This window comes from Odontomachus brunneus, unplaced genomic scaffold (assembly GCF_010583005.1).
Source record: "Odontomachus brunneus isolate Ranch 3 - 2012 unplaced genomic scaffold, Obru_v1 Obru_scaffold_005, whole genome shotgun sequence".
Taxonomy (NCBI): domain Eukaryota; kingdom Metazoa; phylum Arthropoda; class Insecta; order Hymenoptera; family Formicidae; genus Odontomachus; species Odontomachus brunneus.
Genome location: NW_022639455.1, coordinates 3642978 through 3668324, shown reverse-complemented (window position 1 = coordinate 3668324; position 25347 = coordinate 3642978). Strand labels below are relative to the sequence as shown.

The 25347-nt window shown below is 38.1% G+C and overlaps 3 protein-coding genes across 6 annotated transcripts in view; 1 reads left to right on the top strand and 2 right to left on the bottom strand.

The window, feature by feature from the left end:
• Nucleotides 1-4657, bottom strand: part of LOC116848829 — a 53148-nt gene extending 48491 nt beyond the window's left edge. For 2 of the 3 annotated variants that reach the window (XM_032825346.1, XM_032825358.1), the window contains exon 1: nucleotides 470-794. The gene's annotated coding sequence lies outside the window, so the exon portion shown is untranslated. Of the gene's footprint in view, nucleotides 1-469; nucleotides 795-4390 lie in introns of those variants that run through there. The other variant, XM_032825353.1, reaches the window with a different exon arrangement.
• LOC116848844 overlaps nucleotides 1-25347 on the top strand; it is a 120848-nt gene that overhangs the window by 28831 nt on the left and 66670 nt on the right. The window contains exons 2-4 of the mRNA XM_032825391.1: nucleotides 10187-10258; nucleotides 10473-10589; nucleotides 10765-10800. Coding sequence (XP_032681282.1) covers nucleotides 10542-10589; nucleotides 10765-10800 — 84 coding nt within the window. The 5' untranslated portion in view covers nucleotides 10187-10258; nucleotides 10473-10541. The remainder of the gene's footprint in view (nucleotides 1-10186; nucleotides 10259-10472; nucleotides 10590-10764; nucleotides 10801-25347) is intronic.
• Nucleotides 13029-24315, bottom strand: LOC116848854 (MFS-type transporter SLC18B1-like). Of its 2 annotated transcripts, none has more exons than XM_032825404.1 (8): nucleotides 24205-24315; nucleotides 19011-19106; nucleotides 17896-18186; nucleotides 17000-17120; nucleotides 16709-16932; nucleotides 16386-16561; nucleotides 16048-16216; nucleotides 13029-15708 (listed from the first exon to the last, which is right to left on the bottom strand). In XM_032825404.1, exons 1-8 carry the CDS (start codon nucleotides 24313-24315, stop codon nucleotides 15406-15408), a joined length of 1491 nt encoding a protein of 496 aa, XP_032681295.1. In that variant the 3' UTR covers nucleotides 13029-15405. The 2 variants fall into 2 exon arrangements, with proteins under 2 accessions (XP_032681295.1, XP_032681305.1); XM_032825414.1 differs by lacking the exon at nucleotides 24205-24315 and adding an exon at nucleotides 23975-24193.

Here is a 25347-nt window from a genome sequence, read left to right as displayed (position 1 = left end):
ATATATATATATATATATATATATATATATATATATATATATATATATATATTCTCTTGAAATTTAAATTTAGACTTGAATTATTTTGAATTTTTTTTATCAGAAAAGAGAGAAATAGGGGCTACTTGCATGCTTATAGAGCAACGTTGTCATCGAATTTGCGTTAAGTCATTAAGTATCAAATCTTATCAAACCTTTCACATCAGACATTATCGGCCCGAAACACAGCACAATTTTCTCGACACTAAAGAGCATTTAAAAAATGATGGGTCTATTTGAATCTCACAGATTTTATACGTTTCCTTTTCTCAGTTTGTGAATGTCGAAATACAACAGCAGTGGGAACGTCTTTCTAACATTATCAAGAAGAAACGCATTTTTATTTGATCACACATTTTTGTACTGAACTCTTTAGCATTTGCGCTCTTGAGGGTCGAGATGAGCAAATTCTTTCAGACACGAAACTCACCCTTACGAGCGTTCCTAGATCCCCATAGCACACCGATCTCGACACGAATGGTCTCTCGTTACACTTATAATGTACGCGGTCTCGTCGAAATCCCAAAATCGTGCACGTGATCTCACTCGCGATCGGTCCGCGACGACAGACAAGGTGGAAGTAAGAAAGAGCGACGGTTGAGAGGCGAGAAGGTTGGAACGTAAATTCACGGAGAACCGTTTAAACGATAATGACGAAGGGAACGCGGGAAATCGCGAACTGCCGAGACACCAACTGCCAGCGCGCGATCCACTTCCCCTACGACGGACGCGGACTTTGGAGTCTCTGAAGTCCGCCCCGGCCGTTCGCTCTCGGTGTGAAAGACTCGAAGGTCTTTGCGCCTGCGTAACCCCTCTACCAGGTTGACAGGATGATAGGTGGGGAAGAACGGCCGGCAACCCTCTTTCCATGGACTTGCTCCTTTTCGTGGGTTGTCTGGTGTTATTGTGTGTGTGTGTGTTTGTGTATATGTTTGAATGTTGCACGGCTGTGTTTGTAACCTGCAGTGTTCACCTGCGGATGAACCTGCTCAGGTGGCAGCACCTCGTGTGTCTTCCGACGATAGGTCGAGGAATGAGGGAAGTCTCGAGAGCAAGGTGTATTGGTACCTGTCTACCCGCGGGTGAGCCGATATCAATATTCATCGCGATCGACTTAACCCTTTTTCCAGCCTGCAGGTACGACAGACACACGCATCCGCGGGAGATTTTGAAACTACGTTGCAAATGCATTGATGGAGCATCAATGAGCGCTTCGTTCTCCTCGGGGACGCGTGATAAATTAAAAACCTGACTCGGATGGATCCAGGTACTGATTACACGCGAAGCTCGTTCCGAGCGACCTGTAATTCGCAACATGAGATTCACAGCGCGGAATCTCAATCGTAAAAAGAACTTGGGGAGACGGAAAATTATGTATGGAGTAAATTATTTACGGAGATCTATAAATCAAAAACAACAAGTCTACAAGTCTTGGAATATTGTTTGTTATGCGCCACGTAATTATAGATGGCGATTATACAACGGAATTTTGTCCTGTACTCGCAAACTACAGATCTTTTAAAGTGGGATTGAGAGAGATAGAGAAAGAAATGATATTCGAGACGCGAGCGCTATTTGCCGGTTGATTTCAATCGCGATTAAAAAATTCACGTGTTCTGGATGCCGACCATCGGATTACAACTGAAGAAAAGACAGCTGTTATGTAATCGTGTTAATTAGTCGCGTTGCCCTCGACCGTGCTCCGTTCCTTCCTCCAGCGAATTCTTGTACTCAGCCGGCCGAGACGGCCAGGTCCGTAGGAATTCGCGACGTAACGCCTTATGTCCCGTCGTTACGAATCGTAGGAGAAAGGGAGGTGAGGGGTACGGTGGCAGGGAAGCTAGTGCATCGGCGGACACTTGGATGCACACCGGTGAACGCCGTATGCGTTAATAATTCCCCCGTCTCTTCCTTTCGTTCCTCCACTTCGCTTTCGTGCTCGGCTGTGTTTGAAGAAGGGAAAGACGAGGACTTTCGAGTTCTTCGAATATGTCTACTCTCTTTCACTACTTCCTTCCGCTCGCGCCGCCTCGCACAAAGAGTCGTCTCCATGTTTGTTCTACCACTTTTCGAGGTCGCTCGATTTTCTGAACACTTTTACGATTCCCGCGTATACTGAGGAAAAACACTTGAAAATTTATTTGTGGGATATAAAGTTTATTTCTACGAATAAACTTTACATCTTACCAATGAATTTTCAGATACTATTTCCTTCAGTATAATCAACGACTTTATTGAGCTCGCTGTACTTCTTGTTCGCTACGGTTTGTCTCTCACTTTGCACGTCACTTTACACAAAAGTGACATGTTTTGTGGATAATTTTTGCGAAAGTAACGAAATATTTTGACATTCTTATCAATCGTGTGCACCGCAACATTGCGGAATATGAAAGGCGGTCGTTAGTTCGCACGGCGAAAAGTGCCAAATACAAGTTTGCTGGCGCATCGTAGAAATAGCAGAATCATTTACCGACTGGTCGATGCACACGAGTGAGCACGACGATCTGCGGAATACGAAATTGTTACGGAAACGGTAGCGCGTTGTCTGACTACGTGTGTTGCACATTCTCGTGCGGTCGTAACGAATTTAGTTAGCAGGATGCTCAGGTTCCCACCGCGAACTCCGTTTACCTTCAGTTAATTATTAAAATTAAGAAATTGCGCTTGCGTGCGTTTGTTGCATGGCTTGGTTCCATCAAGAAGGGATCTAGTTATCTACTTGGAAAAAATGATGTAGGCGCAGAGTTGCGCAAGTGTTTTTTTATAAAATCTGTAGCAGATGAATATCTACAAAATGTCCCTTAAAATTGACAATATTGTCGGACTAGATATTACGTATTGAGAATGTTGACTCGGACAGCTATAACCTTAGATAACATTACACGGAAATTTTATATTTCATCTATGAGGAACATGTGAAAGAGAAGTTGAAAATGACAATTAATTAAACTAATGTCATTATTATAAATTGATATGATGATTAATAGTGCTAATTCTGTTTCTGCCTCTTTTGTTATCTCTGTCTCTTATATTCACGAGATTATCTACTTTTAATATTTGCAGAATGAATCATCAGCACACATTCACGCATGTCCGCGGCACAAGCCTTTTTTGCATTGTTATACATACACAGATGTATGTAAGAAAAGACAGTCGCGCATATATTGTTAAAGAATTCGTGCACGTGCGTGGGCGTGTCGCGTATACGCGAACAGCTTGGAATTCAAATCGAACACAGAAAGAACGTCAGGCGCGACGACGTTTGGAAACCCGGCTTGGTCGTTAAAGATACAATGAGAGTTGTATGAAAGTGAATTTCACGAGAGAGAGAGAAATTCAAGACAAATATTAGTACTCGTGCATAAAAGATGGCTCCTGTTATGAATCCATAATCTATATATCTTCATAATTTTGTTATTATTATTTTGTTATTGATGTTGGAAATTTCAATAGAATTTGAAAGATATTTCAAGAGGTGAGAAGAAAGAAGAGATAATTATATCATAAACACACAAAGATATATTTGTAAACATCATTAGAGATTTAGACTCGGTACAATAACAAAGGAAAATTTATTTGTGAGATATAAGATATATTCGTTAACGTTTGAACTTTCACCTGGTGAAAGCACTTTCAATTTGATGCATTCAATTAGAAGAAAAGATAGAAAAGAGAAAACTGCAAACCTGTGTCCATGTCAGGTCCCATGTCGCCTTAAGGGTCATATATTATATACTGTAATTTTGCAATCTTTACTTTTCTTCCAATTGAATGTATCGAATTGAAAGTACTTTTACAAGATGAAAGTTCAAACATTAATAAATGTTTCGTGCGCTACACAGTTGCAAGAAATTATAAAAAATTTTATTTTCCGACTATCGGTAAAAAAGTTTTCTGATTCGAATTTATGAATTCATCGCGAAATTTGTTATGGGTAGAGGCAAAATAATTTATGCGACAGAAAAAGAAAATAAACTTTATTTCACAGAAATAAACTTTATATCTCACAAATAAATTTTTAAATATTTTTTTCTCAATGTATTTACGATCTTTGATTGAGAATATAATTAGAGATTCGTTATTCATTGATCATTATTTGATTGTATGCATTGATATTTCTTATTTTATGAAGTAAGTACAGATACAGTACAGATTGAAAAACGGGCGAGTAGTTAGAGGTTCATCAATTTATTATTTATGATGTTATTACGAATTATGAGTATTGATATTAGAATATATTTTCAATTTCGACTCGTATCTCTTTATGCACAATAATTTTATCGAATTAAAAATCTATTAAAAAGTCAGATTCATAAAAGTCACATTCCGCATAATAAAAAATTTTACATACCTGGAGATATACATGATATATCGTCGGCAATCTACGTACTTCATTTCAGCTTCTTGATTCAACGTCCCATTCCCGGCTGCTCCATTGAGGAATTCACTGACACTCACTAACACACGCGATACCGACGAGAACCCGATGAAATACTTCAAGAATCAGCAAAATATTTTAATCACTCGACAGAAATAAAATTCAATGCACCGATACCGGCGTGTCCTTCGCGAGTTTGAGACGTAAAAGTCGATCACGAAAAGGTCCTCACAGTCTCAATCAATTCGAAGGACTGGAATTTTCGCGAGAGTGTTAGTTATGTGATGTCTCAGTTGAGTGGAAGAGGGGGAAGGATAGCGGCGTATGTTGTGCCGTTTTTGTACATTGTTTTGATACTCTCGCGTAAGCCTTGGTGCGGCTTACATACAAAAACTTACATACAAAAAAAATACACACGAGTGACAAATACACCGCGACGCGGAGCACGTGTGTCAGTGTGCGTGTCTTGTTATCATTATTATTCTCATTGAGAATATATCAGAAATATTTTGTCCATTTACTAAACAGATGGCAACGGTAGGTGAGTGTTGATGTGTCTTTCTTTTTCGTCAGTTATTTTGATACTGTTACGCGGCGCATTTATTTACGTGGTCGGATCATTACATTCCGGGCCGACGAGAGACGAGCATACCGCGACGTGCGAATCACGTGTAACAATTCATTTCTCATTGTTCTCCTCAGGCAATTTAAATATTTCGTTAACGATAGTGGGTGTGTACCGCATACCGCGACGCTAACTGTCATCACCATTCAACACGGAGTAATGTATCGGGACGTCTGTTAAAATTTTCGTGGTGCAATTGAAATATTTCGACTTCTGAAATGTCACGTCGGGGTTTCGTCAACATCGCGTTAATTAACATACGCGTTTCTCTGATCGAATCGTATCTACACGACTGTTAGCGGCGCGAGAAAGTGTCGGAGTGCTTGTGCAAAATGAGCAGAATGTTGAACCCGTAGTGATATGTCATGTACTTACAGGTATGCAGTATATATTACGTATTATACAGTGCAGTAATTATATATTACGTATTACACACCAGACTGCACAAATGTCTAAGGCTCGTATTAATAGTCGTTACTTGAAACTTATCCTACGTGAAATACTCAAATCTGAATTTAGAGTTAAATGAGAGTTTTTTATTTGAATTATATAATACATGTGACATTATATTTGCAATCGCGATTCAGCTGAGAAACTCAGGTCTGACTTGAAATTAAAATCTGAGTGTCTTACCTGAAACAAGTTTCAAGTAATGACTATTAATACGGACCTAAAGTACATCTTAGAGATAACTTAAAGACATCCAAAACAAGTAGAACATCTTTCAGAAATTTCTAAGATGTCTGTTAGACATAAGACATGATATTTTCAATTTGAAGAGGCATTTAATGAACTCATTGAGAATAAATTCCATCGGTACGGTTGATATATTAATTTAAAGAACTTAGGATTTAATATAAATCATGCAAGTACTGATTTGTGTGTTTAATATTTACTTGAGCTGCGTGTGCAAGTCTCATCTTGAGTTAGTCTTCTTTTTATTTCTGTTTATTCTTGTTATTGTATTGAATCGAAATTTAAATTTTTATTGGTGCACAGTATCATTGATCACGCGGTTGTTGCCTTTGCTATCCCTTATAATTCTTTTTCATTCTTCTTGAATCTCTAAGTGCTATTAACATCTCTCTCTTTCCAACGTCAATTAAGAAAAATAATAATAAAGAAATTTTAAAAAAGGATTAGAGCAACTATTTTGATTTGAGTCTTTGTTCACTTACACGATTTACCGCCATGAAAATTAGATATTTTGACAGTTTAATTGTTAAGGAAGGATTCAATATAGTACGAATAATGCATAATATTAGTATACAAGATAGAGAACGTTAAATGTGAAAGAATAAATAATCTCATAATGTTTTTAAGTATAGCACGATTGAGACGCGCGCGTGACTTTGAAAATAATAACATTCATGCGTACGCGACAAAGGAGCGATCATAACACTTGACGCGGAGTAGATTGAATTGAGAGTGCTACTTTGCACTCGTGATTATTTTTTACGCTAGAATTTTGTAATAAATTTTTTTAACAATATTATGAAATCTTAAGAGAGTGTTATTTTTTAATTTCATTAATTAAAGAAAAATATGTGGTTAGTTCTGCTGCCCCTTCGCGTAGTTGCGTAACGATTCAAGTGTACTTGGTTGTACTCAAGTGCACTCAGGTGTACTCGGTTTATCCATCATTATGCCGGGTCGTACTTAAAGTGAGACGTTCGTGATGAGTTAAGATATTCAATATTCTTATTCTTATAACAATATTCTTGTAAGCATTCGTTCCAAACATAGCTGACACTTGGCGGAAAAAAGAGGGAGAAGGAAAAATCGCGAAGAAATACGTCGTTGAAAACAATAAATTTCAAAATAGATGCACAAGCAAAGTAAATACGTATATGTCTAAACATAAGGTGATCAAATTTCCTAGCCCTGAATTCGAGACACTTCATAAATATGTGAAGCATAAGGAAAAGGATAAAAAGATCCGAAAATTATTTGACAATCATTGAAAATGATGATAAATAGGTGTCTCGAATAGCACTCGAAAAAATCCGGGACAAAGGGACGTCTGGTCACCTTAGCTATATATGTCGAGAAGGAAGGAGAATTACTTCGTAATAATGTACTTACGATATATTCTGACGATCGCACGTCGTTGTTTTCGGCACTCTAATACTTATTTCCGCAGGAGACTCACAGGACACAAGCGAAAGATATATCGAATATGGAGCGTTGTGTCTATGACAGTTGCTCGGCATAAAAAGATCGCAGACGCGCGCGCTGTCAATCATGTACACCAAAGTTCATTAGCGCGCCGAAAGTGCCAAAAGTGCATGAATGTGAACGCGCCAGTGATGCGAACGAGGTCGTGCGTCTACAATGACACGATCTATGGCGGACGCCTTAACTAATCGCATTCGTTTCGCACTACGAGGTTGTCATCGTTGTTATTCAATCTAGGCGTTGGTAATGAATCGCGCGAAATGCTCGATCTTTTCGCGCCAAGCAACAGCCATGGGCATACATCGATCCACATCGTTCCGCATTTCTCGCGTCTTTTATCTGTCGAAAGTGAGTCTCGGGAGTGTCGAGAATAGCGATGTGCGATCGCCGAGGCGTATCGTAAAGACGTCATTTGTAAGTAATCTTCTTGTTTCGCCTCGCGATATATGCGACCGGTGCTTGTCGCGACGTATCGCGCCGATATCTTTTATATTTGCTAATAACATCGACTCGCTCAAGTAACAATGGAATCTGGCGATCGTCAGATTTATCGAACGGGAATTAGAAATACGATGATAATCAGAGAAAAAGAGAGAGATGCGGAATATTCGGGCGGTTGTGTCAGTTTGTTAGGAAAAGAGATACGGAGAAAGAAGTATCTCATAGAGCGCGGCCTTTTCGGCCGCGGCGCCATTCATATATTGGCGTATATTTTCAGCGCGATTCAACAATCGTGCGACTATTTTGATTCTCGATCTTTCTGCATTGAGCAACCGCCGTGGACACATCAATCGACAACGCTCCGCATTTTATGCGTCTTTAACCGTCGAAAGTATAACTCGTGCGGAAATAAATATCGAGAGTGTCGAGAATAGTGATGTGCGATCGCCGGGGCGTATCGTGAAGATGTCATTTATAAATAATCTTCTCGTTTCTCCTCGCGATATATGTAAGGTGACCAGATTTCCCAGCCCTAAATTCAGGACACTTCATAAATGTGTGAAGCGGGGGGAGGGCGGTAAAAAGATTCGAAAATTATTTGACAATCATTGAAAATGATAACAAATTGGTGTCTCGAATAGCACTTGAAAAAATTCGAGACAAAGAGTGAAAAATTTGGACGTCTGATCACCTTACTAAACACGACGAATCGAGTCGAACGACACAATGTATCAGTAATCTATCCTTGTTTCAATACTCAATATCTAATAAACTTAACTCGTTTGTGCCGTAATTATCGCTCAATTCGAGGTACGTATATCGTTTAAGTATATGTAAACCGAATATTTTCCGCGGAAAGCTTAGGTTAGAAGAAGAGGGAAGTGCGCGCATTTTGATTAGCTCTGCGGCGCGTCAAGTAGTTCCCTGGCTATTCAAGTGTACTCGGGTATCTCGCCAATCAGTTCGCGCTGGAAGTGAGACGTTCGTGACGAGCTAAGACAATATTCTCGAAATTTCGTTCCGAAATCCATAACTGTGATACTCGCCGGAAGAAAGAAGGAAAGAGGAAGATCATGGGAAAGTATGTCGTTGAAGAGAACAGATTTCTAGACAGACACGAGCAAGGCAGGTACGTGTGTGCTGAGTCACGAGTCGAATCGAACGACATAACGTAACAACCATCCATTCTCGTCTTAAGACTCGAACAAAATTAACTCATTTCGGCAATTATCATTTTATAATTATCATTCACTTCGAGATATCTATTGTTTAAGTATGTATAAACCGAATATTTTCCGCGGAAAGCTTAGGTTAATAGTAAAGGGGAAAGTATTTTCGTTAGCTCCGCGGCGCCTTCGGATAGTTTCGTAACGACTCGGGTGTATTCGGGCATTCGGGCCATTACGCCGATTCGCGCTCGAAGTACGACGCGTTTTCGTGACAAGCTAAAACAGTATTTGCAAAAGTGTTTACTCAGAAATCCATAACGCAACTGTAACACTCGTCGTAGGGCAGCAGGGAAGAAGAAGATCGCGAGGAGGTACACCGCTGAAGAGAACAGATTCTCAGATAGACGCGATCAGAGCAGATATGTGCGTGCCGAATCACGATGAGATGGACTGAACATACAACGCACTAGTAACAATTCATTGTTGTATAAAAACTCTTGACATAAGGTAGGCACGATACGCCGGCAACTGTCGCAGAAGCAAAACAATCGTAGGTACGTAACGGCCGCGCGACCAAAACATTGCCTCAGGAGTAATGGCCTAACCTAGCGAGTCGGCTGGCGGCGTCGCGCGTCGCGTACGTAACAACACATTCTTTGTCAAGCGGAGCGCCGAGTAAGACGCCTCGCTGCTTCGCGCCCATTGACGACTGTATTCGGACGATTTTCGACAGCGCCGGCATATTGGAATGTAACTATCGATCTTCGTATCTATTAGTTTATTATATCTAATAATATTTAGCACACTTTTAAGTTGAACATTAAATTTAATACACTTAATAATTTTATTAACGTTAAAACGTCAGTGTCAGAGTGACGATGTTGCTTTCTTAATTATAAATTGTTTTGTAATCAGATAACTATGTGCTATTAAGGAGATGTCTGATAGAAACAAGCAAATATAAAAATAGTGGAATACATTATTATACTCTACTAGAATAATTCTAAGAACATCATTTAAGGTGGAATTTATTTATTATCTGTATGATGTTTTGCAAAACGATTTAGATATCATATTTAAAGTATCGGTTACTTATTTTACATATAACTTATTATAATTAGCAGTTTAAATACAGACAAAGCGTTAAGAGAGAAATATATACAGAGGCATCTCAAAAGTAAATAGACACCATAATTTTTAAATAATTATTTATTATACTTTATTATACTTTATCAAATAAATAACGACAAAAATCATGTTGTTTATTTATTTTTAAGATGTCTATATACAATTAGTAGTTTTAACAGCTATCACACACATAATGTAACTAATCAAGAAACTTACTTTTTGTTCTAGATCATCTCTTTATTCCTGGCGATTGTCGTGGTTGGATCATTCTTGGCAATGGCAATATCTGACAATATTCTGGTAACTATCACTCTTCATATTTATTAATTTAATATTCCGACTGTTAAGCCATACTCAGAATGATGATATTGTTTTCTCTGTTTATAATTTTATTTAGTATATGTAAACATATGTAAAATAGAAACAATCAAATTACAAACTACATTAAAATTACTTAAAATTACAAACTACATGTATCAACATAATTAATCAGCAAATTTACTTTTTGTTCCAGATCTGTCAGAGCTTTCGGTTACATGTTGATGGTTGTGGTTTACTGAGGATGCAGTTTTAATAGACGAGAATGTCATATCGGAGGATCCGATTCGGGCATAGCAGGGTCGATCTGAAGGTAAGCTTACAGAGTTTACATACTTTTTCCTGTAATTATTTGCAATAAAATTACAATGAAGTTTTTGGAATAAAAATTGTCTAGCGTAAAGAATTAAGATACTTATATTTTCGTGAATCGTCTCGTTGAAGTTAATCCATGTATCTAATTGATAAAAATATATTTTCTATTCCAGATCTGTGGACGGAGCGTGGTCGGTCCTGCAAGTCCAGTGAGTCATGAAAACAAACTATTTGAGGTGATGGGTATTTGTAGCATTCGTCGTTAATCAATGCAATCTACTTAGGCTTATAGAATGTTTGTGTTGTACTGTCCACCAAAGTACATTGCTTGAAACAATCAGAGCCAACACTTCTTTGATTTCAAATCACATGCATAATAAATATTAAAGATATTAAATTTGAATATAATAGACGTAAATGTAATAAAAATTTTTGAAGAGATAACATATATATTCAAATTATATATTTTAATATAAAATATATAAAAATATTTTAATATTAAATTTTTAATATTAAATTTTTTTTAGATAGCTATTTTCAATGTGCGATCTCTTAATTGTTTCAAGCAGTGTGCGTCAAATATACTGTGTGTGCCAAACGAGCACACTGTCAGAAAAACGCAATGTGTGCCAAATGAGCACACTGTCACAAATGCGCAATGTGTGCTAAATGCGCATCAAAATTGCGCTACTATACGCGGAATTCGCGATTATCTACTTCGTTTGGAATAAAGTTTGGAATTGTTACGGTTATTACGCGAGTCAAATTTTTAAATTCAATGTTATTTTTGCAAATTTTTCAGTAGAGTACAGTTATTTTGCGGAACAAGATATTTTTTCTCTTCTTCTCGAGCTTGTCTTATCGCGATATTTTGCATGCAATTCGCGACTTAGTAATTTCTCAAATTTTTTATGAATTTAAAGAGTTATGATAGCGATTTAATTGAACTTATCGTCCAATTCTATACATATATTTTCGTTTCTTTTAAAAATTAGAGATCTCATGAAACGGAATTTTGTTTTTTGATAGAATATAGTTTACTCGCAAAATAGGATATCTTCTTTTCGCTCAACTTCGTCACAATCAGCGTGATTTGCGGTTCGCGACTCGAGTATATCGAGTCACTGGAATACATTTTCAGGGCACAGGAACTCATCGCATATTTTTCGTTAAATTCTGTTTCGTGTCGAGTGCCGTTAAAATTATCGCGGTCACGTGTACAACGAAATGTAAATTTGGGAAATTGATTTTTCCTCTCAATCGTATCGTAATTGACATAATCTTCAATTTAAAACTTTTTATACGCGATTCACAACTCGAGTAAATTTTTAGGCATTCAAGTTTTTCGCGTATTTTCCATAAAATTTCGCGTCACGACAAGCACTGTTGAAATTATCGTGTTCGAAGTGCAAGAAGTGAACTTTGGGAAACGGATTTTCCTTCTCAACCATGTCGTAATTGCCGTGATCGCCAGTTCACGACATCACGCGATTCAGGAGTATATTTTCGAAAATGTTGAAAGTTATAGCGTATTTTTCACGAAATTTCGTCCCACTTCAGTGCCATTTAAATTATCGCGGTCGCGAGTGCAATAAACTGAACTTTGAGACTGAAAGCTGTCACAAGTGATCGACATGGGACAACGACGGGTTGCTGAGCGTCGCAGTTGAGATGACCTGGATCCTCTCTTGGACGCCGCTGAAGATTAACAGAATGGTGAGTGAACATTTTGAACGCTTATTAAGCGTCACTTTATATATAGTTCCATATTCTGAACTCTCTTTTATTACTAAAAGCATATCTAAAATGGCTTATAGCTATATTAGAAAATAGTTTATAACCAATCGGAAGGCCTATGAACCACTTTTAGAATTTTATTTTTAGCGAGAGGTAAAAAACTTTCTTTATAAAAGAGAGTTCAGAATATGGGTCGTAGTGCTTATTAGACGTAGATCGCATTGATTCCCGACGAGAAAATGTATTGGGTTGTCAAAAAGTTCAACACGATTTTTGAATTAAATTTGACTTTGTCGCATTCAATTGAAATAAATTATTTGTCAACCAAGTTATTGTTCTCGTTGTTTGTGACAACTTGTTTTCCAACAAAATTGTTTGCCAACGTTCTGATAGCATTTATGTATCTTTATAATAAAAAATGATTGATTTATTATTTAAAAAATGGTATTAAAACTCGAACTGAGCTTTTGATCGACCTAATACATTAATGACGCGCTATATAGTGCCTAGCACGATTTAAAAAGCGAGTAGCAGCGATACGCGCACTCGTAAAGCTAGGCAACCAAACAACAATAATGCGTCAGATATGAACATGCTTATTATTATTATCATTTGACATTGCTGTTTAAAAATGCGATTTGAAAAGCGAGTAGCAGCTATTAACGCGCACTCGTGGAGATAGGAGGTCAGTTGACGATTATGCTTTAAATAAGAATTTTTATTGCTATTCAATATTGTGCGAAAACAAACATAACGCGCGAGTAATTAGCGAACGATAAAATAGCAGTAACAATGATTAAAAGCGTATGTACAGTTTCATTCAGGTCAGTTGATACATTTCCTCGGTTTCCCCTGCCATGAGCAGTGGTGGAAATGATTGGCAACAATCATCGAGCTCGCGAGAGTCATTTGCACGCGCCGTGATATGGCTTCATAGCGTGTATCATTAGCACCCACAATGTCCGTCGGCTTTTTTTTTTCCGTCGGCGCTCGAATCTAGAATTACGCAATTATGCCATTGCGCAAATGCGGATATCCATTAATTAAGTGTCGACCGGCCGCGTTTTCCGGACTTTCTCGATTTTTCCACTTTAATCCGCGACAAAGTATTCGAAATTGATCGCGCCTTACTAAATATCCGACATCACGGCTAAATGGTTACACTATTCTCTGCACTACTAAAGAATCAATAATCCTCATCGATTACCGCGCGAGAGACGATCATCGAGAGACGATCATCGAGACGCGAATGCTAAGTCAATGTTATTCCTCGATCGTCGGACGTATCGGTTCAGCCAATCTGTATTACTTGTGAAGTATGAGCGAAGAGTAAAAGTACTAACAAAGTGTGTCAATATTAAACCCGATAGCGTTACAGTCACCGGCTACAGACGTGCGCAACGTGCGGCCTTCGTAAGCGATACGATCCTATACTTCCTCTCGAGGGCACGACTACTGTCGCGGACTCGCGAAGTCGGCGGGATGGAAATCGCGAGTCGGATACTCGAGCAAAAAATAAACGGTGCAAGGACGAGTCTGCTGAGTAAATCTCGATAATCGTCGATTGCCGATAATGCACTTCGCGAATACTGCTTCTAGCGTTTGATGCATCGCCGCGGTATGCATCTCGTTAGCCTCTTCCTGTTGCTCTTCGTCGGGATATCGGTTATTCTGACCCTTGAGTACACGATGGCTCGCGCACGTGCAATTTTCCAAGTTTTATATTTCGACTCGTTGACAGCGAGCATACCAAACAATCGTGATTGTCTTGGTCTCTCTAATACGTGATTATGTTCTCGAGAATACATGAGTGTGATTTATACACGGAAACGTTTGGTTGGATTAACCAGATTTCTGGTTAAATATGAGCGGAGCACAAAACTCCGGTTGAAGTTACTAGAATTCTGTTCAAATTAAACAGAAATTTTGCCAACTAAAGAACTTATTAATCCAACCAAACTTCTTTTTCCGCGTGTATCTGTTGTATGATTATTACTCGAAAGATCTATTTATAAACTTTGTTCTAATAACTTATCTAAGATCCGTATTAATAGTTCTTACTTGAAATTTATCTCACGTGAGATATTCAGAATTTCCATCCAATCAGAAGTTATATCAATATATTTTATTTGAATTATACGATATTCCTGATATTATATTTATACTCGCGGTTAAACTAGAAAGTTCACACTTGCCTATAAGGCTCATAATATCAATCCTCACTTAAAATTTGTTTTATGTGAGACACTCACATCTCAATTTCAAGTTACACCGCAGTTTTTTATTGGAATCATATGATATTCGTGATATTATAATTAATTACTGAAAAATTCACACCTAGCTCTAAATTCAGATCTGAACATCTCACTTGAGCCAAATTTCAAGTAACAACGGCTATTGACGGCTATTTAACGGATTTTAGACTCATGTTAATAGTTATTATTTGAAACTCGCCTCAAGTAAGATAAATTTCAAGTAACGATTATTAATACGACTTTTACATACATAAAACATACACCAAGCTAAAGTGAAGTTCAAATCGCGGTTTGGCACTTATCTATTTAAAAATCGCCGGGTTAAAAACAACTCGCGGAGTTGATTGACCGACAACGTAAAAGTGGAGGGAAGTGACAACTGTACCGTTATAATTAATTATGTTATACTTCTGAATCGACTCTACCCTATTCGCGAAAAAAAAATTGTATACTTTAAGTATGGGAGCAGTTACGCACTATATGTATGTACACATACACACACACACACACATCAATGTCAATTCTAACTATTAACCCTAGAGACGACTTGTCGATTGTTCGGCTCGTTTGGATGAAATGTCCGTTGTAGTTGGATGTAATTTTTAGCGAATGATCGTTAATATGAGAAACAGTAGGTCTCTCTCTCTTCCGCGCGAATCGCGAGAATTGAAACCGTTTCGACTGGTCATCATCGGCGAGGGATCGGTGAGAACGGAAGATCGAAGTCCTGCGTGCGGTGATTCGTTCGTACGAGCTCCGTGTTCTTATCGTCGGGTTTGCATTGTTATGTCGGGTATGAAGGCCTGGTGCGGCGCGATGCCATCACGTGGTCATCTCCAAGTATCCCTTGGCCTCTATGGAGCCGTAGCTGTGTGAGTAACGACCGCTGTACGACGCCCTGGACCAAGCTCCGGCCCTGTTCGAATAGCTGTTGCACGCGAACAGGGAATTCATGCCGCCAGGTCTGTCGATCGGCATACTTTGGCCTCGTGTGCCGTGACGTGAACTGCTGCTTCTCGAACGGCTGCTGTCCGTCAGTGGTGTCCTGGGGTCCTCGTCAGCGCCGACCTCGGTATACGGCTTGGGTTTGCGAGAGCAGCTCAAGTACAGCCCAGCTATCACGGCCTGCGAATCGCGCGATTAATTATTCGTAGCTCGCCGCCGCGCATCTTACAGACGTCGCTAACGTTCAATTATACCGATACTTGACCGTTATTTTTTTTTTCAATAATTATACTAACTACGACTAGGTGATTTGAGACGAGGTAAACATTGAACTTCTCTTAATTGAATATTACGGGACTTCTTTCGCGATATAACCCGGAACTCTTCGATTTATATTTGAAATATACACAGACACGAAATACTTGACCACGTGAAATGAAATTTAATGCGAAAGATGAAAGGATATGGTATCCAAAATGATACGCGATGCGACTTCAATGCAAAGTGAGCGATACATACCACTAGCATATGAAGCAATATGATGAACATAGAACCATTTCTGAATCCGATGTTATCCAATAGAATTCCCGCCACGCTAGGGCCGATGAAGGCTCCTAAGGCGAAAGTACTCGTCCACAATCCGCTCACGAGACCATAAGTCTCAATACTGTTCGGGAATCCGTACGATCTTGACATGAACAGTACAAAATTAATAGGAGAAAAATATTTTATACTCACCTATGTATTTGGCGTCATGGCGTATTTTCAAAAATGTATTTACATATGTGTTTTAACAAATTACGCGAACGACTAAAATTGTACTTTGAGTATTAGAATCACTCTTTTACGCAACTTACACTGATGTCCTCAAGGCATCGGTGAAGCTGGCAACCAGTTGTGCTGCCATACCTAAGCCGTGTATCACAAGCCCGCAAATGGTTATCCAGATTATGGTGGGTAACGGGATAAAGGGTGCGGGGCCAATTAAAGAGAAACCGATCATTACCAGGATGCACCCAGCGACAGTTGCAACCTGAGGGATACCATATCTTTTTAACACCGACGTTTGCACGCAAGGTGCGCTAGAAAACTAAATCATTTAATTGAAACTATTGAGGCCGATCGAGCTGAACACTCGAAAGCGTTTGGAACGTAACGTAATTTGTTTCTACGAAATTACTTTGGGGTGCGAGTGCTTGTCGCAAAGCCAACCCCACACTGGCGCAGCCAACGCGTACGTGCCGCCGTTAATGACGAACATCAACCCCAACACGACAGGGCTCAGGTTAAATTGCCTCAAGTGCGGCTCCAAAGTCGCTTGTAGAAATCCGATGCTCACGCTCGTCGCGATTATCGACATGGACGCGATCAATACGCCGGGGATTTTGAGGAGTTTTCCTACCCCTGCAAATCATGAAGCGATTAGGATGCAACTCGAGTCATACGCTCAAGTTATCCGTTTGAATCGTACCTCCGTTGTTGTGGGCATCTTGTACGCGGTCGTTGTGAACTGGTAGGACGAACGCAGTCATAACAGCTGCCAGGAACAACGCCGATCCGAGCACTACGAACGGAGTCGTGTATCCACCAACCTAGCGTATCCGTGTTTTACAAAGGTGAATTAAAATTTATGAAGAGCGAATGTGGACGTGAAAGTGATAGGAATATTAATAGTTAGGAATGTCAGTATTAACAATATTAACTGTTTGAGGATTGGAAACGTGAAACTTAAATTTTTTATAAACCTTGAGAACCGGAAACATCGTGTCTTTAAGGGAGAAGAGGGCGAAACGCAGTATATTTGTAAATTTTGCTTGGTACTTTTTCACACGAGATAATATTTTAGATTGCATTCTAAAACTTCTTATTTTGAAGGAAATTTTACTGGAAAAATCTATATAGTTCACATTACATATATACTATATAGATATATTGTATACGGATTGTCAGTAAAATTTTCCTGAAAAAAAGATATTTTTGAATATATACGTTTTATATATATATATATTTGTATTATAAAATTACATTACGATATACTAAAAATATAAAGGTTACTAATAAAGGCGTTTCCTAAGCTACTAGAAGTTGTAATAATATTTAAAGCTCGAGGTTTGCGACGTCTGGTAGTAATGTCTTTTGTCAGAAATTAAGTCACAGTTTAGAGCTTAGAGTAGAAGTCTAAAAAATTATTACATCTATAGTAGACCAATATTAGAATGTTAGAGCTACCGCGACTCGAAATTAATGCCACGAACGATCAAGTGGGTTGCTTAACACATTATGTTGCGTAAAGTCTATCGATATATTCGAAGTCTAAAAATACGAGGAATATCTTGATTAGTATAACGTGTGTGCACTGAACGGTACCTGATAGAGTGCGCCACCCACGGTAGGACCTACGATAAGTCCCAAGCCAAAGAAGGTTTCCAAACTGGCGAATGTCGTAGCGACATTGTTGGGGAACTCCTTTGCGATAATGGCGAAACTGGCCGTCAAGAACGCGCCGTTTCCCATCGCCTCTACGATCCTGATCACGAAAGACAGGATTATGAAGGGATAATGACCATTGACTTTGTCCAATAACCCAAAAAGTATAGCGCATGTTGCCGTGGTTAAGATACCGCCGTTAAACAATATCTTCGGGCCGATTTGATTGAGCTGTCAAAAATACAACACACGCGATTCGTTATTAATTCAGTTGCGCGATTTGATTCTCGCTCGCGAAAAGTATAAGGAGCGATCTGAAGGGATTCAAGTTTGAGAATTCAAGTTTGAGGATTCTTTAGAATATTCTGTGTACACGTTTTCCTTTTTAGATATAGAATGAAAAATAGAAAAAATTCGACGTGTAGCGCACACGATGCAATTTTTAATTTTGCAAATAAAATTGACGCGTAACTCTTTCTCAGGAAGACTTTTCCTCGCGATATTCAATCGAAAAGCGAAATGTATATTTTGTAGGACGCTCTAATGAATAATTTTCGCCAAGTGTACTCGTACACATTATCTTTGTTTACGCGAAAACACGATTGTGTTTTATCGAGACTTGTAATAATCAGCGAGCCTGAGGAACGGCAGACATCGGCGTCGTTGTGCAGAAACTTCGACCGTCACGTAGGCTCACTCGAAGTGGCCCCGGAGTTCGCATACTGAAAGATGTACAAATATCTTTATCATTACTTTGTCGTGCATATTTCCACAGAACTGGAATCGCCACGACGATAGCCATAACATTCGGCACGGATATTTCCGCGCTTGAGATTAAATATTCATCGTGCGAAAGGGTCGGAAAGTGAACAACTTACAATCGCGCGTACAGCGAAGATATTCGCGAGAAAAACAATTTACTATTTACAGACAACCTTGTGTTTCGATATTATTTGATGTGCTCTCATTGCCGTTATTCGTCGTGCTCGATCTCGAAATTAGCATCGTGTGCGTTACACTCGCGCTAATTATGCCACGCTAATTGTGTCACCCACGTGTTGTCCGTAAAGCGGGCTGATGATGAAGACCACCAGTTCAAAGATACCGAAAACCAATCCATATTCCGACGGTGACGCGCCTTTCTTCTCCGCCTGCGAAAAAAAAGAAAAGGAAAAGCGTTCGTGTAAAATGTAATACACGCATCAGTTTGCCGTCAACGACTCGAGATTGCCGGCAATCCGTAGGCGCGTCGTGCTACGCAGAAACTCGGTCCATTATCTCGTCGCATTGCAATTAATACTCGTCGAGATAATATCCCGATAAACTTTGGACACTGTTCACGCGTAAGATTACAGGCCGAATTATCGAATGTCGCGACGCTGCGTTCGGCCATGTCGCGGATAGATGATGAAAACACCTCCCAAGACGCGAAAAACTACGAGTCTTTTTTTATCTTCAGCGTCTCGGAAAATCGGAGGTTCAAGCTGGGACATCAATTCGGTCGATCGTAATCCTCATTAACACTCTCACTTAACATCCTCATTAAGCGAGACATTTGACCTCAGTATTGTATACTAAGAAAAGAATACTCGAAAATTTGTTTGTGGGATATAAAATTTATTTTTACGAGTAAACTTTACATACTGCAAATAAATTTTCAAATATCTTTTTTTTAATGTAGCAATTGAAATAGTTTACGAGGACGTGATTGAAAAAATAATTAAACATATATTTAAAAGATAATACTAATTAATTATTTTAGAATAATTTTCGAATAATTAATTGTTTTCTTTTATTTATTATTTGTTCTCGTACTCCGGGTAGAATAGGCGTTATATTTTTATCTTTCAAGCAAAAAATCCGACTTTCGTAAAACACATACAGAAAAAATATTGCGATAAAAATTGTCAACACATTATATTTCTTTTTATAAAGTTATTTATAAAGTTGTGCAGAATTTGTAGTATAAATTACTATAGAGACGGTAAATTTTACGATCTACCTGATATATAATTATACCTGGTATATAATTCAAGTAATTACAATAATTTTGTAGCGAAAAGTCAAAGGTGTGTAACATTTTTAAATAAATACTTTATAATTTTGATTATTATTATGATAATTATATGATAATTATTATTATGATTTTTATGATTATTATGATTGTTATTATGATAATTTATATTTTGATAATTAATATGTACAGTGCAAGATCCAAGATTACAAGAATCTTATTGTAATTTTTACTGCATTTTCTTTGTATAAACTGAATCACAAGACGGTTTGGACGCATTTCGAACATTGAAATTACAGCGCTTCAAGATGTCAAAACAGGCACTGCTGACGCGTATGAATTGGTTATGACAGGAGTCGAAGTGACAGCACAGGTTGTGAAAATAAATATAAGATAACCTGATGACACGTTAATACGTCTTAATACACCTTGTCACTTCGACTCCTATCATTATCAATTCATACGCAAATGCATCAGCAGTGTCTTTCACTTTTAACTTCTTGAAGCGCTGCAACTTCAGTGCTCGAAATGAGTCCAAACTGTCTTGGACGGTAATACACTCAGTGTACACGTTCCAATCGTACGAGCCGTGTGGAAATCATAGTACGATGGAAGTACGCGAGCACTTCGCTCCGCAAAACTCCGTGAATATTGGGGAGAAGCTCGGAGAAATGCGCGAGGTTTATCCGATTTGATGCGAATATATATTCGGTGTAGCAGAAGTCGCGATTAAAAGAATTGATACGCGCCGAATTGATCTTTTTCGATACGCGCCGAAAAGATTTTTCGTTCTTTCTCGATCTTAATTACTGTTAATGCAGATTACTGTCGGCGATTAGAGCGACCGTGTTATAAATAACAATTTTTACACTCGACCCGACCCGATTCTTTAGACAAATTGCAGCGATGCCTTATATCATGTCTACTTGACCGCGCGACGATAAAACTTATCAGTACTAATCCGTGTTACACAAACGTCATATAACTCTTGTCGTCAATCGCGAAAATGATCGATGAGATTGTTCGCACTCGATCGTTAATCCATCGACTCTTTTCTATGAAATAGAGTTTATTTCTGTGAAGTAAAATTGATTTATGATAAATATTTAAGTATTTTTTTTCTCAATGTAATATTAACTGTTCTCTCTCTTTGTAACATGAAACACTTCTTTTACATAAAAAACTCGACTCGTAAAATGAATGAACAATCGTAATATTAATCGTATCGCAATACTAATAACGAAACATTTCTTTAACGTCTGTGCGATTCATTAGCAAGTCGCGTTGCAAAATTACAGTATTAGGTCATAGAGTTTTTCAATTTGATCGATGGGATCGAGAATATCATGAATATATCACGGGAGCATTATTATTCACATGGTGTCGAATGAGTTGGAAGCGTTCGCGCTATTAAAGCGACTTGTACCGATTTTATCGGCGGCAGTTATTAATAATCGGGCACACGTTAACAGCCCCTCGTCTGTGTACAGTGAGCTACGTTGAAACTGACGAACGGCGCAGCCAGATAAAACCCCCGTCGAAATAATAAGCGTCGAAGATGCGTCAGTAGTGCTAATGGTGTCAGCGTGGTCTGACAAATGTGCATGAAGCTGACAGATTAACCTTAGCTGCGTCGGCCGACAGCCGCGGAAAGAATGAATCGTGGAAGGATAAGCAGCGCTTGTCGTCTTGTTGAACATTAACGTCTCGGCGCGCAAGCTGCGAGAGCTTACAGATTATGAATTCGACTCACAATTAGTGTGGCATAAGGCCGTCAAGATAACTTTCTAATTTTACAGCGAATCTATATATCTTCTTTTCCTTTTTATTTCGGTACTTCACGTTATCTGGCAGATTTTAATGAAATTTGCGAAAATCGATGCCGCTCGTCTCGCGTGTAATCTTTATGAACCTTCTTGATGACGCGCTAGAAAATGTTGATAAAATTTTTCATTTGTTCTTGATCTCACCAATGGAGATTCTGTTGGTGGATTGCTGAAGTAGCAAGTCTTCCTCTCGTCCGTATCATCCCACAGTGATTACTACGTAACGAATTGTGCGCGTGACACAACACTAATCCGGTTTACATGTATCAACAAGAGTTTCATCATGCGTGGAACTTTTTTTCTCTGCTGCCACACGGATCGAATAATATCGCATCGGTTTTGCGCGATGAGATATGAAATGGTCTGCCATTCACATCGTCCCGTTTATTACATACTATTAAAAGACCGTAAAAGAAAGTAAGTGGAAATGAGAAATGCGTCGACAGTGCTGAGTTTACTGGCACGCGGAATTTACTGCGGCGTCGGGTGGACAATAAAACAGTGTCATGACTATAATTCCGTAAACACTTTAGCGCTCATATAATCCGCGAGATCCCTGTTCCGCCGACGGCGAATTTCCATAGATCTAATAAAACATAAATAATAAATCTCTGTCTTAATTGTCAATTAGGTGTTTTGATTAATCAATAGGCGTGCCGAAATTTGTTTTAATTAACAGTTCGCGGTTTCATGTCGATAATTGTCACTTAAAATGTGTTTTGTATAAGATATTCAAAAATTTCCAATCAATTAAATTGAAATCAATACAAATTCTTATAGTTAATATTAAATAATATTATTTAATTTAAGCGCTGCTTATTCGTCAGCGATTATAAATCATATTAAATCTAAAACTCGGAAACTAGATTGAGCTTTTCACTAGATACCGCGCATGTTTAACGTATCACATTGATCATTGAAGCTTGAAAGCTTCGAGAACGGAGCTCTTTCACGAGAAGTCGTTCACGTATGACAATGATCTTTGCATGACGCTACCGCTATTCGTATTACAACAAATACAGTGACAATCGATGACATTCGATGGTACAACATGTAAATTGTGTCCCCTTCATGTGCCCGTATTAATAGCTATTACTCGAAATCGTCTCAAGCGAAATATACAATCAAAATTGAATTCAGAATTAAATAAGATTTTCAATCTAATATTAGATATATTTATTAAATTTAATTTAGTTTAATAAAAATATTTATTTTATAAAATTTAATGTAATACAATTTATTTATATTTCTAAAAACTTTATTTTTTTAAATTTTTATTTACTATTTATTTTTAAAAATTTTTATTTACTATTAAAAATATTAGATATATTTATTAAATTTAATTTAGTTTAATAAAAATATTTATTTTATAAAATTTAATGTAATACAATTTATTTATATTTCTAAAAACTTTATTTTTTTAAATTTTTATTTACTATTTATTTTTAAAAATTTTTATTTACTATTAAAAATATTAGATATATTTATTAAATTTAATTTAGTTTAATAAAAATATTTATTTTATAAAATTTAATGTAATACAATTTATTTATATTTCTAAAAACTTTATTTTTTTAAATTTTTATTTACTATTTATTTTTAAAAATTTTTATTTACTATTAAAAATATTAGATATATTTATTAAATTTAATTTAGTTTAATAAAAATATTTATTTTATAAAATTTAATGTAATACAATTTATTTATATTTCTAAAAACTTTATTTTTTTAAATTTTTATTTACTATTAAAAATTAATATTAAATTTGTATTTCGAGTTTTAAATTTAAGTTTTTTAGTTGAATTGAACTGAAAATCTTATTTAATTCTGAATTCAATTTTGATTATTTCGCTTGAGACGATTTCGAGTAATAGCTATTAATACGGGCACATAAAGGGACAATTTACATGTTGTACCGTCGAATCTCACCGATTGTCACTGTATTTGTTGTAAATACGAATAGCGGTAGCGTCATGCAAAGCTCATTGTCATACGTGAACGACTTCTCGTGAAAGAGCTCCGTTCTCGAAGCTTTCAAGCTTCAATGATTAATGTGATACGTTAAACATGTGCGGTGTCTGGTGAAAAGCTCGATCTAGTTTCCGAGTTGCTGTCGCGTCCTTCATGGATCATTCCTGACGTTTCGTGAATATTCCAGTTTATTTTCAGAACAATTTACCTGGAACAGGTCTCTTGTCTCTATATGAACTGAAAGGTTTACGTGAAACATCGGAGATGAATTTGAGAAACAGTTGTAATCTCGTGGACATCTTTCGCCGTTTAAAAATCGAGCGACAGAAACGTCTACGGCAGTTTCCTTGTGCTGCTGTTTTTCGCTCACGGCGCGCACAATCTTCCTCGCGAAGTTGATTCTGTACTGAGGACTCGTGACGCGATCGTCGCCCTTACCTCTTGGGGGTAGAATGGCGCCTGCAGCGACACGCAGACAGCGTTTGCGAAATCGGCGATGCTGATGACAACGAGGGTGAGCCATTGTCTCCTGGTGAATTGGATGACCATTTTCCCGATTCCGTTCTGCGCGTTCTCACACTTCGTTTTCTCGTGGGGATCCGGCTGTCGCGGACGCGCACGGGCTCGCACCGACTCTTTAACTGACTGGCGAAGATCGTCGACGAGTAGTCGCGAATTTTTGTTTACGACATCGGACACGATTCGGCTGACTTGCTGATTGACTGACTGACTCCGACCGATTGATCAAGTGTGTCATTCGGGGCAAATAATACGCGTACACCATACATATAGCGGCACCTTCGTCACGTCGTGTATCGTCTTGTCTTGTCTCCAAGAAGCGGCGAACTCGTTCGCTCCGTGCGTTGTATCGCGCGTGGCGGAACGTCGCGTTGCGCACTACGCGACGCCGATCACTTTTAAGGTTGAAAGAGCTGAGAAGAGGGTCGGAGGTCGTCAGATATGTCCTACCACGGTTCTAATTCATTATCGGCCGACGCTGCTTCGCCGACAACTCGCTCTTTCTCTTTCACGACGATGAAACTTCTCTGCTCGTCGTTGAACGGCGAGCCGTTCAAACCCGGCGATCGCCCTTTCCCGCGAAAGAAAATTCGCGTTTCCCGCTGAGGAGCTTCCGCTTTTCGAGAGTCTTTGTGCCCGTTATGTAACTTCGGGATAATCAAATCTTCATTTTCGCGCAGTTTGTCTGTGTTCTCCGTGCGATCGCACTCGTTTCTTGTTCAGTAAAAACGTCTCGCAGTTACATTAAGGAGGCAAGTTACATTTTTAGTTGCCAAAATGGCAATGATATTCGGGAATTTATTTCAAGAAAACTACCAAATGAATATATACGCAAAAAATGACTTATTGTTAGTAATATCTAAACCGCGGTAGCTGATTCAAACTTAATCAAAAGGCTAATTGTTTAGCTGTCACTGCTAAAAATTGGCTATGACAGCTAAAATGCATTCGCTATGAAATACAAATATAGGTGACATTAAAAATGCACATTATTTCAAATAGCTAAGAAAATGGCAGTTATTCTTAAATTTCTTAGCGTATACATATATTAAAGAAGTTTGC